At 37.1% G+C, this 14,247-nt stretch overlaps 1 protein-coding gene across 4 annotated transcripts in view; it reads right to left on the reverse strand.

Moving 5' to 3' along the window:
* Positions 1–14,247, reverse strand: part of LOC131167892 (transportin MOS14) — a 148,831-nt gene that overhangs the window by 131,956 nt on the left and 2,628 nt on the right. For 3 of the 4 annotated variants that reach the window (XR_009140175.1, XM_058126951.1, XM_058126953.1), the window contains exons 2-4: positions 3,343–3,441; positions 2,962–3,186; positions 2,721–2,843 (exon numbers count right to left, since the gene is read on the reverse strand). Coding sequence is in view for 3 of the 4 variants with exons in the window: in XM_058126951.1 (XP_057982934.1) it covers positions 2,721–2,843; positions 2,962–3,186; positions 3,343–3,441 (447 nt within the window). In the remaining variant the exon portion in view is untranslated. The remainder of the gene's footprint in view (positions 1–2,720; positions 2,844–2,961; positions 3,187–3,342; positions 3,442–14,247) is intronic. The other variant, XM_058126952.1, reaches the window with a different exon arrangement.

Below are 14,247 nucleotides of genomic sequence, written 5' to 3' on the forward strand. Positions count from 1 at the left end.
GAGCAAAAGAAGTCCCTCATTATCTTCTCAATCTTGCTAGCAACCCCCACCAGAATCTTAAAGATAGAAAGAAAGAAAAAAGGGATACTAAAGAAACAAGCCAGGAAGAGAGTAATTCTACCACTGAGAGAAAAAAAAAAAAACACCTTTCCACCCATCTAGTCTCTTAGAAACCCTTTGAACAACAAGATCCCAAAAATTGACAATCTAGGGTTACCCCCTAAAGGAACCCCTTGATAGGACAACGACCAATCCATAACACTACAACCCAACCCCACAAACAACTCCTAACACTCTTGCCAAGCATATTGATAGTTGCCATACCACTCTTCCCCATATTAATTTGAAGTATAGAAACCTTCTCGAAAACATGGTGAAGACCATGAATATTCAAAAAGGAGGGTCTAAGAAGATAGTATCACTAACAAATTGAAGGTGCAAGACTCTAACCCCCTTGCTCCCCACCTCTAACCCTTCCACTAAACCTCTATCTATAGCGCTATCCACCATCCACTTAAAATATCAGCCACTAAAACAAACAAAAACAGGGAAAGAGAATAAAAATCTCTCGTAGCAGGCGGTTAAGGTTTTCCAAAAAGGTTGTGCTTTGGTTCGCTAATGGCATATCTACTTTCAGTTGCACACAAAAGGGGTTTTGATCGGTTTGATTGCATATCACAAAGCTCTGGATGTCAATTAAATGGACAAAGGTATGAAAGTTTTTTGACTTAGGGTTGGGACAGAAAGAGAAGAAGTTTTCAAACTTATTTCCCCGGTGGAAAAGGTGAAGGTTGGCGAAGGTTCGCAAAGCTTCACGGGTGCTTCTTGTGGGACAACAAAGGGAGGAAACTAGTAGTGTGGTTGTAGATAACTCTTCAAGACACAGATCATGGAATCAAATGGTGTTGGAAGGCAAAAATCGCAACGATGATGGATGTAGTAGTTAAGCCTATTCCATAAAGCAAGGTCTAAAAGTTGGTAAACAACAGTTGTGCTACCAGTGCGGAGACAAGTTGCATCAAAATGAACCTAAGGCAATCACTAATCAGTAGGCTTCGATTGATAGGAGCGAGAAGGAAGTTAGGAGTTGCGATGGAGCAAAAATGATCAAATAGGCGACTAGGGCTATATTCGGGGAGGTGTCCATGAAGAGATTTGGGTCGGGTCGCATGCTTCTCATTTTGGACCTAGCCTAGGTAATTCAAAAAGGGGTTATTTTTTTTAACTAAATTGGGCCCATTATTTGAAAAGGCCCAGTGTTTAGGAGATTTTGATATAGGCTTCAATTTGGATCAAGTGGGAGGGTCTCCTTACATGGGCTTCTCTCAAAAAGGGCCTTGGTGATAAGCAAACGTATGATTCAGAAATTAAGGCTTCTAGTACAGCTGCTGAAGTATTGCTCCTACTTCTTAGAGGATGAGTAGTGGAAAGGAGGAAGATATATTATACCCTCTGGTAAGGGAAATATTATATTCAACATCCAGTTAAAAGAAACATTATTCAGCCTACAGGTATTAAGAATACGAATCAAAATAATCAAGAGTTGAAGAAATTTCAGGATGTTAGAAAATCAAATTCTGTTCAAGAATGCGGTGATAAATCTAGTCTAGTCCCATAGAATTTTTAGGAGGAGGTGTGAAAAAAAGCAAGTTTGCGAGAGAAATCAGTTGATTGTCGTATGTATGAAGGTAGGATTTATGCTCATCAATAGGCGCCTTGTTTCGGGGCTGAAATTAAAAATATATTTGAATGTAAGAGAGAAAATTCTTGTGAGTTTATGACAAAGGTATTAAGGAATTCTAAAGGAGATTTTAGTATCGTGGAAGTTCCTCAAGCTGAGAAGAATGTTGAAGGTTCTAGTGAGACTAGAAAAGGCAAGGAGGTAAAGAAATGGGTAAAGGTCTTGGGCCCAACTCCGGTAAGGTATTGTCTGCTTCCACCCACTGGCATCACAGGTTTGTCCTATAAAAAGTGTCTCACATAGTTAGAGCCCAAACTATCCTCATAAGTCCAAAATCTCCCTAATACACATCAGATTTGGGACCATATGCTCTCCCGTCCAATCTCTGACTTACTTGTCAGAGTGGCTAACACCTCTGTTTAGGATCCACCCTCATGATAGTATCCCCAGGATGGTTTTGATACCAAATGTAATGATCTTGGGCCCAACTTTGGTGAGGCATTGTCCGCTTTGGCCTACTTGCCTCATGGGCTTGTCCTATAAAAGGCAGCTCACATGAGCCCAAACAATCCTTATTATTCCAAGATCTCCCTAATACACATCCGATGTGGGACCATGACATGTGGGGATGGAATTTTGCCTACACCAGGGGAGGTAATCTTAAAGGAGTTAGAAGCTCAAATTCTTTTCGACAAAATGGATTTAAAGTTGAATGATATTGGAGCTAATAAAGTGCATTTGAATGACGGCAAAAGTCAAAAGGTGAAGGGCCAAAGGGAGTTAGCAAGTTTGAAGAGTTGGGTAAATTAGGATGGAAAGAGTTCGGTAAATTCTGTTTTGTGATCTTGTGTTTTTCGTTTTCTTTTTTGTTTCTTTTTCTTTTAACTTGTGGACTTCTTGTCCCAACATTTTGTACCCTCTCTTCTTTCTATCTAATATACTTTCTTTTGTTATCAAAAAAAAAAAAACAATAAACAAACACAATTAAAAACTTAATCACAAAGAAAACCATTTATGTAATTGTCAACAGCAATCTTACCCAACTCAGCAAGCAACGCAAAATTTTTCTGTTCATTTCATGTAGTTGAATACCACCATCAAACCTTTTCTCGGATTGCTGCAGTAGGAATTCAAGAACCATAGGAGTATGCAAGAGAAGCTGCTTTATCAGATGAAAATGTGACATTAGAAGGAATAAAAATGCCAAAATAAATATATAAACATGACCATGGGTATATAAAGAAGGATAGCTGTTTCAAACTAGAAGGAAGTTCCTAAACCTCTTGGCTGTACTGGCATCTGCAAGCAGAACTTATGCTACAATCAGTTCTTTGATCCTCAACTGCTTCTTCTGGTAGAACAGTGAGCATCTCCAGTACAGCAACATTCCCATCACCCTGGCTTTGCAGATTCTGGAGACTGTAGAAAAGCTGCTCGATATGTTTTCTATGCTCTAGAGCACGAAGCAGAAGTGCAGACAGCGCAAGACAGATTTGTGTTAAGAGCTGTTATGCAGACAGAACAAACATTTACTCAGTTTTGGATATTGTAGCACCAAATTCAAACAGTATTTCCCCTTAACAGAATTGCCCATGTAAAGCATCTGTTTTATGTAACAAAGCACCTGCAGAGTCCTACTTGTAGGGGGGAAAACAGAGCACCTGTTGAGGGCCAGAACTGAATCTCTTGGCAGCCACAAGGAGGGCATTTAGCAAGGCATCTTTAGCTTCTAACTGCAAATAATATCCTTCATTTTGAATCTGTAATAATGCATAATTAATTTCAGGTACATTGAGACATACAAATTTGAACAAATATGTGCATAAAATGGCAGGCAAAAGAATGAAAAGATAAATAAAAGAATGACAAAACCCTGTTGAGATTGAAATATGTCACATTCACAAGTGCAAATCTACGCAATTACAGTTTCATACTATTAGAGCACCAAATTACCAATTAATCCCCAATCTTATACTAATCAGGCCAACAATATATAGAGAGCTATCAAAAACAGCCCTCACATGCAACTCCATCGCTCACGTAGAGGAGAACAAATTGAACTTAAATGGACACACAAATACAAACAAAACAAAGTGAACATAATAAGATAACAAGGGACCAAACACATATTATGAAGCTTGAACCTAGTGTCCTTTGGAAGCAAAGCTTTGATACCATGTGATTTCTTTTTCAGAAGCCCTGAGTTAAAACCAGGGAATAATGTCCTAAAGGAGGAGAAAACCATTAAAAATAATGTACGCAATTGGCCAAAAGTTCACGTCATAGTTAGTTATATGTTAACCCATTACAAGTCCAACTCCTCTCCAGGACTCACCAAGGCACATGGAGACCATGTTAGGCCATTGAATTTTCACTTTTAGTTCTGAATCAGCCTCTCATTTGTTCTTGCATTGTTTTTTCTCATAAGAGATGGAACAAGTTGTTTCGTAATTTTGGAGAAAAATCCGTTTGCCTAGGGTTATTGGAGGATTTGCTGACTATTTCTTTTACAGGATTCGGTAGGAGTACATATGGATCAACCTTGTGGAGTAGTGGGATATTTTCTGTTCTGTAGACCATTTGGTTGGAAGGAATGCTTGTGGTTTTGCAAGGAAGAAGATCCCATGGTATTTCCTCCGGGATAGGATTCAATATATGGCCTCTTCACGAACTCATTCATAACATCTCTCAGAGACCTAACATGCTATCTCTCTTCTCTCTGATTAAATTGGGCCAGTTCGTTGAACAGGACCAATGTTTAGGAAAGGCTGATTTGGGCTTTAGCTTGGATCCAAAGGGAGGCTCTCCTCATATGGGGTTCCCACATGAGGGTCTCAGTGGTAATCAGATCCATGATTTGGTAACCAAGGACCCAAGAACTGCCATGTTGATTGCGGAAAATGGTTAGGCTCGAAATGTTGCTCCTACATATCAAAAGATGAGTATAGGGTAAGAGGAAGATATACCTTCTGGTAATGAAATTTTTATTCTGCCTCCAGCTATTAGGAATATTATTCAGCCTCCTGTTATTACAAATATGAATCAACTGACCAAGAATTGGAGGAAGCCCAGAATGCCAGCAGATTAGACTCGAATCAAGATTGCAGAGATAAAATTGTGTCTAGTTCCAAAAACATATTAGAAGGTGGTGTGGGAGAGAGTAAAGAAGAATAAGCAGAGTTAGGGTAGAAATATGATGATTGTCGTCTTTACACTGAAAAATTTGAAGGTAATAAGGTTTATGCTCGTCAAAAAGCAGCCTGTGTTGGATGCTGAAATGAAAAAGATATTTGAAGAAAAGAGAGAAAATTTGGGTAAGACAACTACAAAGCTAGTAAAGAAAGATTCTACAGGAGAGTTCAGTATTGTGTAAGTCCCTAATGCTGGAGGAAAGGGTCCGATGTAGGAATGAGATTAGAAGAAGTAAAGTGATAAATACATGCGTTGGGGGAAAGTGGGTGTTTCAGAATTCAAAAAGTGATGATAAAAGTGATTATGACTGTGGTGGGGGGTTGTTGCAGGCATGGTTTTAAACCCGGACTGGTGAGAGACCCGGTGAAGCTATCAGGTCAGTTAAACCGATCAGACCAACAGGTCAAACTGGTCATCGAATTGATAATAATTACACAACATAGTCCTAGTATTAGATAGATATATATATATATTAAAAATGGAAGAGAAAAAGTAACATAAATTAACACAAGAGTACTAGAAGGTGTAACTCGGAAGAGATAATATAGTAAAATTCAATGATAAAATTATCAAAGAGTGTGATTGGACGGCAAAGAGTAAGGTACGTGCAAATAATGTTCGGAATAAAATGCCTAACTCTATCATAAGGATAGCAAAAGAGATTTTAGGTGAGTCCAAAGGAAGATACTCAAATAGTAAAAAAATAATTGGTGGGATCAAGAACTCCAAAAGTCATTAAGATTAAAAAAAAAAAAGAAATGGTATAAAATATGGCAAAGTCGTAGAAATGTAGAAAATCTTGAAAAATATAAAGAGGCAAGAAAAAATGCAAAAGAATATTATTAGTGAAGCTAAACATAGAGCTTATGATACTTTATATACAAGACTAGATACAAAATAAGGAGAAAGAGACATTCATAAACCTGCTAGAGCTAGAGAAAGAAAATGTAAAAATATAGGTGATGTAAAATGTATAAAGGACGAGAAGATTTATTTGCAAAATTAGAGGTGGCAAAGATACTTTGATAAGCTGTTTAATGAAAACCAAACTGAAATATTGAACTTGGAAGTAGCAAATGAGAAGAAGACTAAAAAAAGAGGAGATTTATTCGCAAAATTAGATTCCTTGAAGTTAAGATGGCATTAAAAAAGATGAAAAGTGAGAAATCTATAGGATCAGATAACATACCAATTGAAGTTTGGAAATGTTTAGGGAATAAAGGAAATATTTGGTTAACTAATATTTTCAACATTATTATAAAAACCAAGAAAATGCTGGAAGAATGGAGGAAAAGCACGTTAATACTATTATACAAAAAAAAAAAAAGCAATATTTAATATTGTAATAACTATCGTGGAATTCAGACTATGAGTCACGCAATGAAATAATGGGAAAGGGTAATTGAACAAAGAATAAGACTAGAAACAAGGATTTTAGATAATCAATTTGGTTTTATGAAACAAAAGAAGCTATTTATCTTTTCAAAAGATTAACATAAAAGTTTAGAAAAAAAAAAACAGAACTTGCATATGATTTTTATTCACCTTAAGAAAGCATATGATAGAGTACCAGAAGTTCTTTCGTGAGCCTTAAAAAAGAAGGGGTTTACAGTAGATATATTGAGGTCATTAAGGATATGTATAATAGAGTAGTGACCAGCGTTAGGACTGTAGGAGAAAAATTTAGAGATTTTCTAATCACAAATAGGTGTACGTCAAGGTTCTACCTTGAGTCCTTATTTTTTTACTATAGTGATTAATTAACTTACTAGGAATATCCAAAACAAAATCCCTTGGTGTATCTTGTTTGAAGATGATATTATGTCGATTGATGAAAGTAGGAGTGGGTTTTAGAATAAGTAGGAATAAGAGAGAATATATGAATGCAATTTCAGTAACGTAAGGAGTAGCAGAGAGAAGATTAAAGTTGATAATCAAGAAATTATTAGCACCAATAGATTTCAATATCTTGAATCTGTTATGCAAGTGGAAGGGGCTATTGAAGAAGATGTAATATAGAGTTAAAGTAGGTTGGGTAAAATGGAGTAGTGCATCAGGCGTGTTTTGTGATTGTAGAATGCCCTTAAAATCAAAAGGAAAGTTTTATAAAATGGCTATAAGGTGAGCTATGCTTTATGGTTCAGAATGTTTGGCAACTAAGAAACAACATGTTTAAAAAGTAAAAGTTGTCAAAATGCATATGTTAAGGTGGATGAGTGGTATAACATTAAAAGATAAACTAAGAAGATAAACTAAGAAATGAGCATATACCCAATAATTAGACATAGCGCCGGTCAAAGACAACATAAAGGAGGGATGATTTAAATGGTTTGGGCATTTGAAACGCAAGCCTAGTAGAGCACCTATGAGGAGTTAGTTATTGTTTCTAGCATTGAAAAGGATACAGTAGGCCTAAAATAACTTGGTATGAGGTAGTGAAAAAGGATTTAATAGCCCTTACTCTAGTAGAGGAAATGTTCTCAATCGAGTGAACTGGAGAAAAAGAATTCATGTAGCCAACCCCATCTAGTGGGACTTGAGGCTTGTTGTTGTTGTTGTTGTTGTTATATATATATATATATATATATATACACACACACACACACACATACATGTGTGTGTGTATGTATATGTGTGTGTGTAATAAGTATGTCTATATTGAATATTACTATCATCATTAAAATTTAAATCAATAAATGTAAAATAATAGTGTGAGAGAGGATTGGTAATTCAAATTTATTTAAAAGAGTAAAATTTTTTGATTGATTAATAAAATATTAAATGTAATATAGAGTTTATTTACTTTAAATTTATTTACCACCTAGTTTTAGATCAAGAATTTATTTTGAAGAAAAAAAACAGTAGAAAATTCATCTTTTGTTATATTTTTATATTAGAAATAAAAATTTCTTCTAGTATTAATCCCAAATTAATAGATAATATTCATTAATGTACAAAATCAAAATTTTGTTAATTAATTTCAGCGCAATTGGTAGTCTCTTTTTAGGTCACATTGATTCTATTTTGTTGTCTTTTATTTTTGGTGTTTTTTCTGTCTTGGTTTTCCTACGGATTCCCAGATTTCATAAAGGAGATATCTTCTCTCCTGATTGTACTTTCTTTCTATGTCTAATGAATTTGGTTTTCTATCAAAAATAAAATAAAATAAAATAATGATGGGTTGCTGAATAAGTTTCAGGGTAGAGATGGAATTTTGCCTACACCAATGGAGGAGATTCCGAAGGAGGAGTTGGAAGCTCAAAATCTTCTGGATAAAATGGATTTAAAGTGGAATGATATTGGAAGGAAATGAAATGTGTTTGGATGGTGGCAAAAGTCAAAATATGAAGGGTCAAAGGGAATTAGTGTATTAGAAGAGTTTGATAAATTATGATGGAAAGGGCTTGAAAAGGGGGTTTCTTGGTTAATTTTGTTTAGTTTTATTTTGGGATCTTGTGGTATTTTGGAATTCTTTTTTTCTATTTTCCTTTGTTGGTGTTTCTTTATGGTAGACTCCTTGTCTCCGCACATTGTACCTTCCCTTCTTTCTATCTAACATACATTCTTTTGTTCTCAAAAAAAAAGGGTGATCAAGAGCAAGTATTTTTAAAGGTTGCTCAACCTATCCACAGGTACTTTGGGATAAAGCAACTTTCATTGCATCCCTTAGGGTACACCCTCTTGGTTTTTTTTCAAAAGATTACCACTGTCCAACCTCACGAGAGATTCGAGGGAAGCACTCTTGTAACTAATACTTGTATTGTTGTTCCTGGTTCCTTTAGTAGCTTATAGGTTTTTTTGTAGCCTTTGTTATCTAGGGAGGACTCCTTGTCCTCTATTTTGTTCTTTGTTTATTGCTTTAATAAAATTCTCTTTTATCCAAAATAAAGAATTTTAGGAAGGGCTCATATAGTGCTAGTACAGTAGATTCTCATTCGCAGGAAGAGGTGCTAGACCCTTTTTGCATAAAAAAGTGCCTGCCACATCCATATTGCAGAGAAGGGAAATGAACACTTCCACTTCACAGCTCAGGGTGAATGACAGGGTGAATCCTGTATGGCAGATTCTGACAAGACAGGAATCATTCAGTTGGCCTTTGGATTTCAGTGGTACTGCAAATTTGGTATGAGAGCTGCTGCCAGGACAGAAGCTTGATCCGGAAGTTGCAATTCAGCGATAATTGGGGGTTTTATGAGGTCCAGCAAGGATGCGTAAATGATATCCAAAAGGAACACTGGCGATGAGGGAGATAAGTGTGCCGGCAAGGGAAGGAAATTCAAGAGGGTTTATGCATGCCAGGTGGACAAGTGAGCTAATTATGCTAAGGCAATGGAAAAAGATACAACAAATAATGCTGACAGTACCCTGTGCGTTGTGAAACACCAGATTGTTCAAAAGGGAAATATGAATTTGAGGAGTAGCAAAAGTAAAGAGAAGGGAAATGGAGTGATGGTATAGTGATGATATAGTTAGTTTGCGGATGATGGCAATCTGTTTTTGGATAATATTTGAAAACAATGTATCTATTGTTCCAAATCATCTGATTTACTTTGGGATATATCATATGCCCCACCATCTCTAGCAGAAGGTTTAGAGGATATTTCAATATTTGAGGAGGATAGAACAGAAAGTAGCAGCAGTTTGCCCACTCCAAGATCAGGTTAATGGCAAAGACTTAGAATCTCAAAATTCTTGGATGAGATGGGTTTTTAGCTATCCGGTCCTACAGATAACAAAGTTTGCGCGGATGGGGTCATGAGAGTAAAAGGAAGTTGAAGAAGGGATAGTGTGTAATAGCGAATTTGGTGAATTAAGACAGCAAGGGTTTAAAGAGGGGGTTTCTTATCATCTTGTCAACTTCGATTCTATGGCCTTATTAATATAACAAGGATTATATTTGAATGACATGTATAACTTACTATCTATAGATGATTATATCGCTCTCACTCCCCCCCCCCCCACTTTGACCAATCGCAGATAGAAAGATTTTCCTTCAATTTGAATCAATCGTAGGAAAATCCTTCTCTCTCTCTACAATTGATTCAAATTAAAGAAAAATCCTTCAATCTGCAATTAGACAAGGAAGGGGAGAACTCGTCTCTGCTTGTGATCGAGAATAATGTCTTTCATAACATGCGGGTTAGGTTTTCTAAAGCAGCTGTGGTCTGCTTTGTTGATGATTGTCTACTTTTGGCTGGATGTGAAAGGGACTTTGAACTGTTTGAATGGCTCTCACAAAGTATTGGATGTCGATTAGGTGGATGAAGGTGGAAAAGTATCTAGAATTAAGGCTGGGTGAAGAGGAAAGAAATTTTCTTTATTTACTTCTGGTGGCGTAGAAGGGGATGGAAAGTGTATGTTAACTCTACGAGTTCAATCTTGTTTTGATAATGACAAATCACTTGATATTTGATCTATGCATTGAGTTTGTGAATAGGACTTACACTAAGCATGCACGGAAAGTTAACAAATCTTGCCAAGATCCATGGAACTCAAAGAGTACGGGAATCAAGATGCAAGCGGCAAAGTTCAAGAATATCTTGGGAAAGGGTATTTAGAACTCATGTATTAACATTTTCATATGATTTAATTTGAGGCTCATTATAACTTAGAATGGTTTTAGGATTCATGCATTTCATGTACATCATTAGGAAACTCTCATAGACCTTGAATATTTTCAAAATCATGAAAAATATATTTTATGAAAGACCAAAGAAAAGGAGCCAAGCATATTTTTTAGTTAGAAATGAAAATTTGAGAAAATGGGGACTTCGGTCGCCTGAACTCAAACCTCAGTAGCCTGAAGAATTTCTTCGGTTGCCTGAAGATTAAGTTCAGTCGCCTGAAGAATTAAATGGAGAAGACAGAACCTGGCCGAGGCTCTTCGGTCGCCTGACCTTGGAACCTCAGGCGCCTGAAGTTGACACTTCAGGAGCCTGAAGTCGAGTTCGGTTGCCTGAACTCGCGGGAAAGCCTAAAAATCAGTTCTTTATTAAAAAGACACGCGAAGTATCTTATTGATCCAACGGCTGAGATTAATTCTAAGGGTAATATAATATATATTATGAATATCTAAACCCTAGAACACAAGAAAAGAGACACAACAAGAAAGATATACATCTCATTGCAAGACTTGAACCCTAGAGCCGATTTTCTGCACTTCAATCTTCTTCCATCTTTGTTGGAAAAATCTCTACTGAAATCAAAAGGGCATTCATTCATCCAACTAAACTTTAATCCAGTATTAAGGTTTGATTTGTCAAGTTATTACTTTTCAAGAACCTCTCATCTCTTTACGTGTTTATCATTAGAAAGATGTTTTGATCTTGAGTGTGTATTCACATATAAAAACTTATTTTCGAAAAGATCATGTTTTGAGAAAAACTTGTTAGCTTGGTTGATTGATTTGCGATTCAAGAAGTACATAACACATATTCATATATATTGTTCATTGGGCTTCATATTGAAAAACCTACTTTGATTAAAATATTGGAACTTGAAGGAAAACTTTTGTGATTTTTGATTGAGTTGTATTCAAGTCAAATTTTTTGTTAAATAGCTCACTTCAAATATACTTGTGCATCTTTACAAAGTGAATCAAGAACCCTAGTGGACTCCAAAGCATTCTAAATATATTTTCACTTGGGAGTTTTGATTAAATACGAATTTGTGTGTTGACACATATCATACATCACACGATTGTATCGTTTTTCATACATTATTGAGCTTCAAGTTATATCATATGTTAATGTACTAGGAAATTGAATTGTACTCACAAGATTTTGTTAGAAGCATTGTTTTGAGTGTTATTTTCAGATTTCATTGTAAACACGTTTCGGGTTGTGAACCGGGTGTGAGGAGGAAGTTGTACCTCTTGTGAGCAGTGAATAAGGAGGGAGCTGTACCTCTTGTAAGCAGCGGTTTGTAAGGGAAGCTCCGTCCCACTTTAAGGAGCAGGGTTTTTAGTGAATCCTTGAGTGGTTGCTCAAGGCGAGGATGTAGGCCAAGTCGGCTGAACCTCGTAAAATCGCGTTTGTCTTCTCTCTTCCTTTTACTCTTTATTTTCCGCGTTATATTTAAATTGAGTATATTGCATGCATAGATAGGATTGTCACACTCACACATAATTGAGCAACTAGAAGTAGTTGGTAAACTTATAAGAAGTGTGTAAAAGGAAATTAAGGGGATTATTTTTTTTTAATATCCAATTCACCCCCCCTCTTGGGATTACACCTTAATCAACAGTGTAGCTTGGCGAGTATTTTTGCGAGATAGCATAGGTTCTTCATTAGGATTCTAGAGGCGTAGGTGTTGATAGTTCTTCACGTCACAGATCGTGGCAGTGCTGGAAGGCGAAAAAAGGGAGGGTGAGGGTCATGGAAGCTAGGTTCGTTCTGGAAATCAGGGAGTATTGGCCAGGAAAGAAGACTTGTGTCACTGGTGTGGAGGGGCGCTGCATCTAAATGAACCTGGGGCCATCGCAAATCGATTGGAATTGATTAACCAGGACGAGAAGGAAGCTAAGGCTACAAATGGAGCTGCAATCATCACAAAGGCAGCTAGGGTTGTGTTCAGGGAGAAGGTTGTGAAGAGAATTGGGGCGGGCTGTACGCTCCTCGTTTTAGACCTGGCCCAAGTAAATGAAAATGAGGTATTTCTTTTTTGACTAAAATGGGATGTCTAGGAAAGTTTGTTTTGGGCTTTTCTTGGGATCGAAAGGGAGGTTCTCCTGTTATGGGCTTCCAGCATAAGGATTATGGTGGTAACCAGGCCCATGCTTGATGAGTGGTGGCCCAAGTACTTCCTTGTTGGTTCCAGATAATGGCTAGGCCCAAAATTTTGCTCCTGGATCTTAGAAGGTGAGTGCAGGAAGGAGGACTCTATTCCCTCTGCAAATGGAATCCAACTCCAGCCTCCAATCCTCCAAGATAGGAATCCAATAGACCAAGATTTGAAGCAAGTTCAGAATGCTAGCAGATTTATATTTGAAACAAGACAGTGCTGTTAACATTGTGTCAAGTTTTGAAGAGGGAGTATCTGCTGACGTGGAAAAGAGAAAAAAAACTGGGTTTGGGAGAAATCTAATGATTATCGTCTTAAGGCTGACAGATTTGAGGGTAACAAGGTTTATGCTCATTGGAAGACAGCTTGTTTGGATGGTGAAATGAATAACGTTTTTGAAGATAAGAGAGAAAATTCTGGTCAGTCAGCAACAAAGTAACTAAGGAGAAATTCTAAGGAAAGTTTAGTACTGCTCCCTCTTCATTGTTCAGGTTCTGCTGTTAACAAAATCCAAGGCCTCTCTCCAATTATACAAGAAAAATTAAGAGCTGGTAAACATTTAGTGTGTTATCAGGACAACTTTAGCTTGGTTTCGAAAACCGTTCAGGAAGAAAATGATGATATTTATAAAAGTATCAGATTGGTCGTTGATTTTGGTTTTGCAGAAGGGTTAGAGACTGGTATATCCAGGAGCAATAGCAAAAAAAAAGCTGGCCTGGGTACAAACTATGATACTATAGGTTTTAAATCTGAAAAATTTAAAGGGCCAAAGGTGTACGCTCATCGAAAGGCCTTCTCAATATCCAATTTGAAAATAAAACGACTCTTCTTCCTCCTATGAATATCCTCCAATACCTCACCAGCCACCAAATAGCATCCACAAGTTGTCCCCCCCCCCCCCCCCCCCCCCCCCCCACAAAGGCACTCTGAGCTGTAGAAATAGTCTTATCCAGCTAGCACTTAGCCTATTAGCTAGAACTTTGGTGATGATCTTATAGACACTAGAGACTAGACTAATAGGTCTAAAGTCCTCTACCTTAATGAGCCTAGATTTCCTAGGCACGAGTGTAATAAAAGTAGAATTTATGCTCTTACTCAGCCTCCCGTTCCCATAAAATTCAGCAAAAATTTAAAACAGGTAATCCTTAATAATATCACAAGAGTCCTAAAACACGGCCAAATTATAACCATCCGGACCCAAAGCCTTATCCTTGTCCATCCCAAAAACTACCCCCCTCACCTCGTCCTCCTCAAATGGTATCTCTAACCAAAGCATTTGATCTCCAGAAAAGGGATTCCACTCTAACCCCTCAACCATTGGTCTCCAAGCCTCCTCCTCATTATAGAGATTTTCAAAGAAATTAGAGATCTTAGTAGCAAACCTATTAGGATCGTTAATAACAGTCCCTCCCCTCAGCTCCAACTCCCTAACCAAAGTTTTCCTCATCTTACCATTAGCAAGCCTATGGAAGAAACCAATATTATAATCACCTTCCCTAGCCCATTTGAATAGTTTTTGGCCTCCAACTTCTCATTTCCTTAAAAATCACCTCCTTCAACTCATTCTTTAGAGAAATCCGTCAAGCCTCCTC

This window comes from Malania oleifera, chromosome 11 (assembly GCF_029873635.1).
Source record: "Malania oleifera isolate guangnan ecotype guangnan chromosome 11, ASM2987363v1, whole genome shotgun sequence".
Lineage (NCBI taxonomy): Eukaryota > Viridiplantae > Streptophyta > Magnoliopsida > Santalales > Ximeniaceae > Malania > Malania oleifera.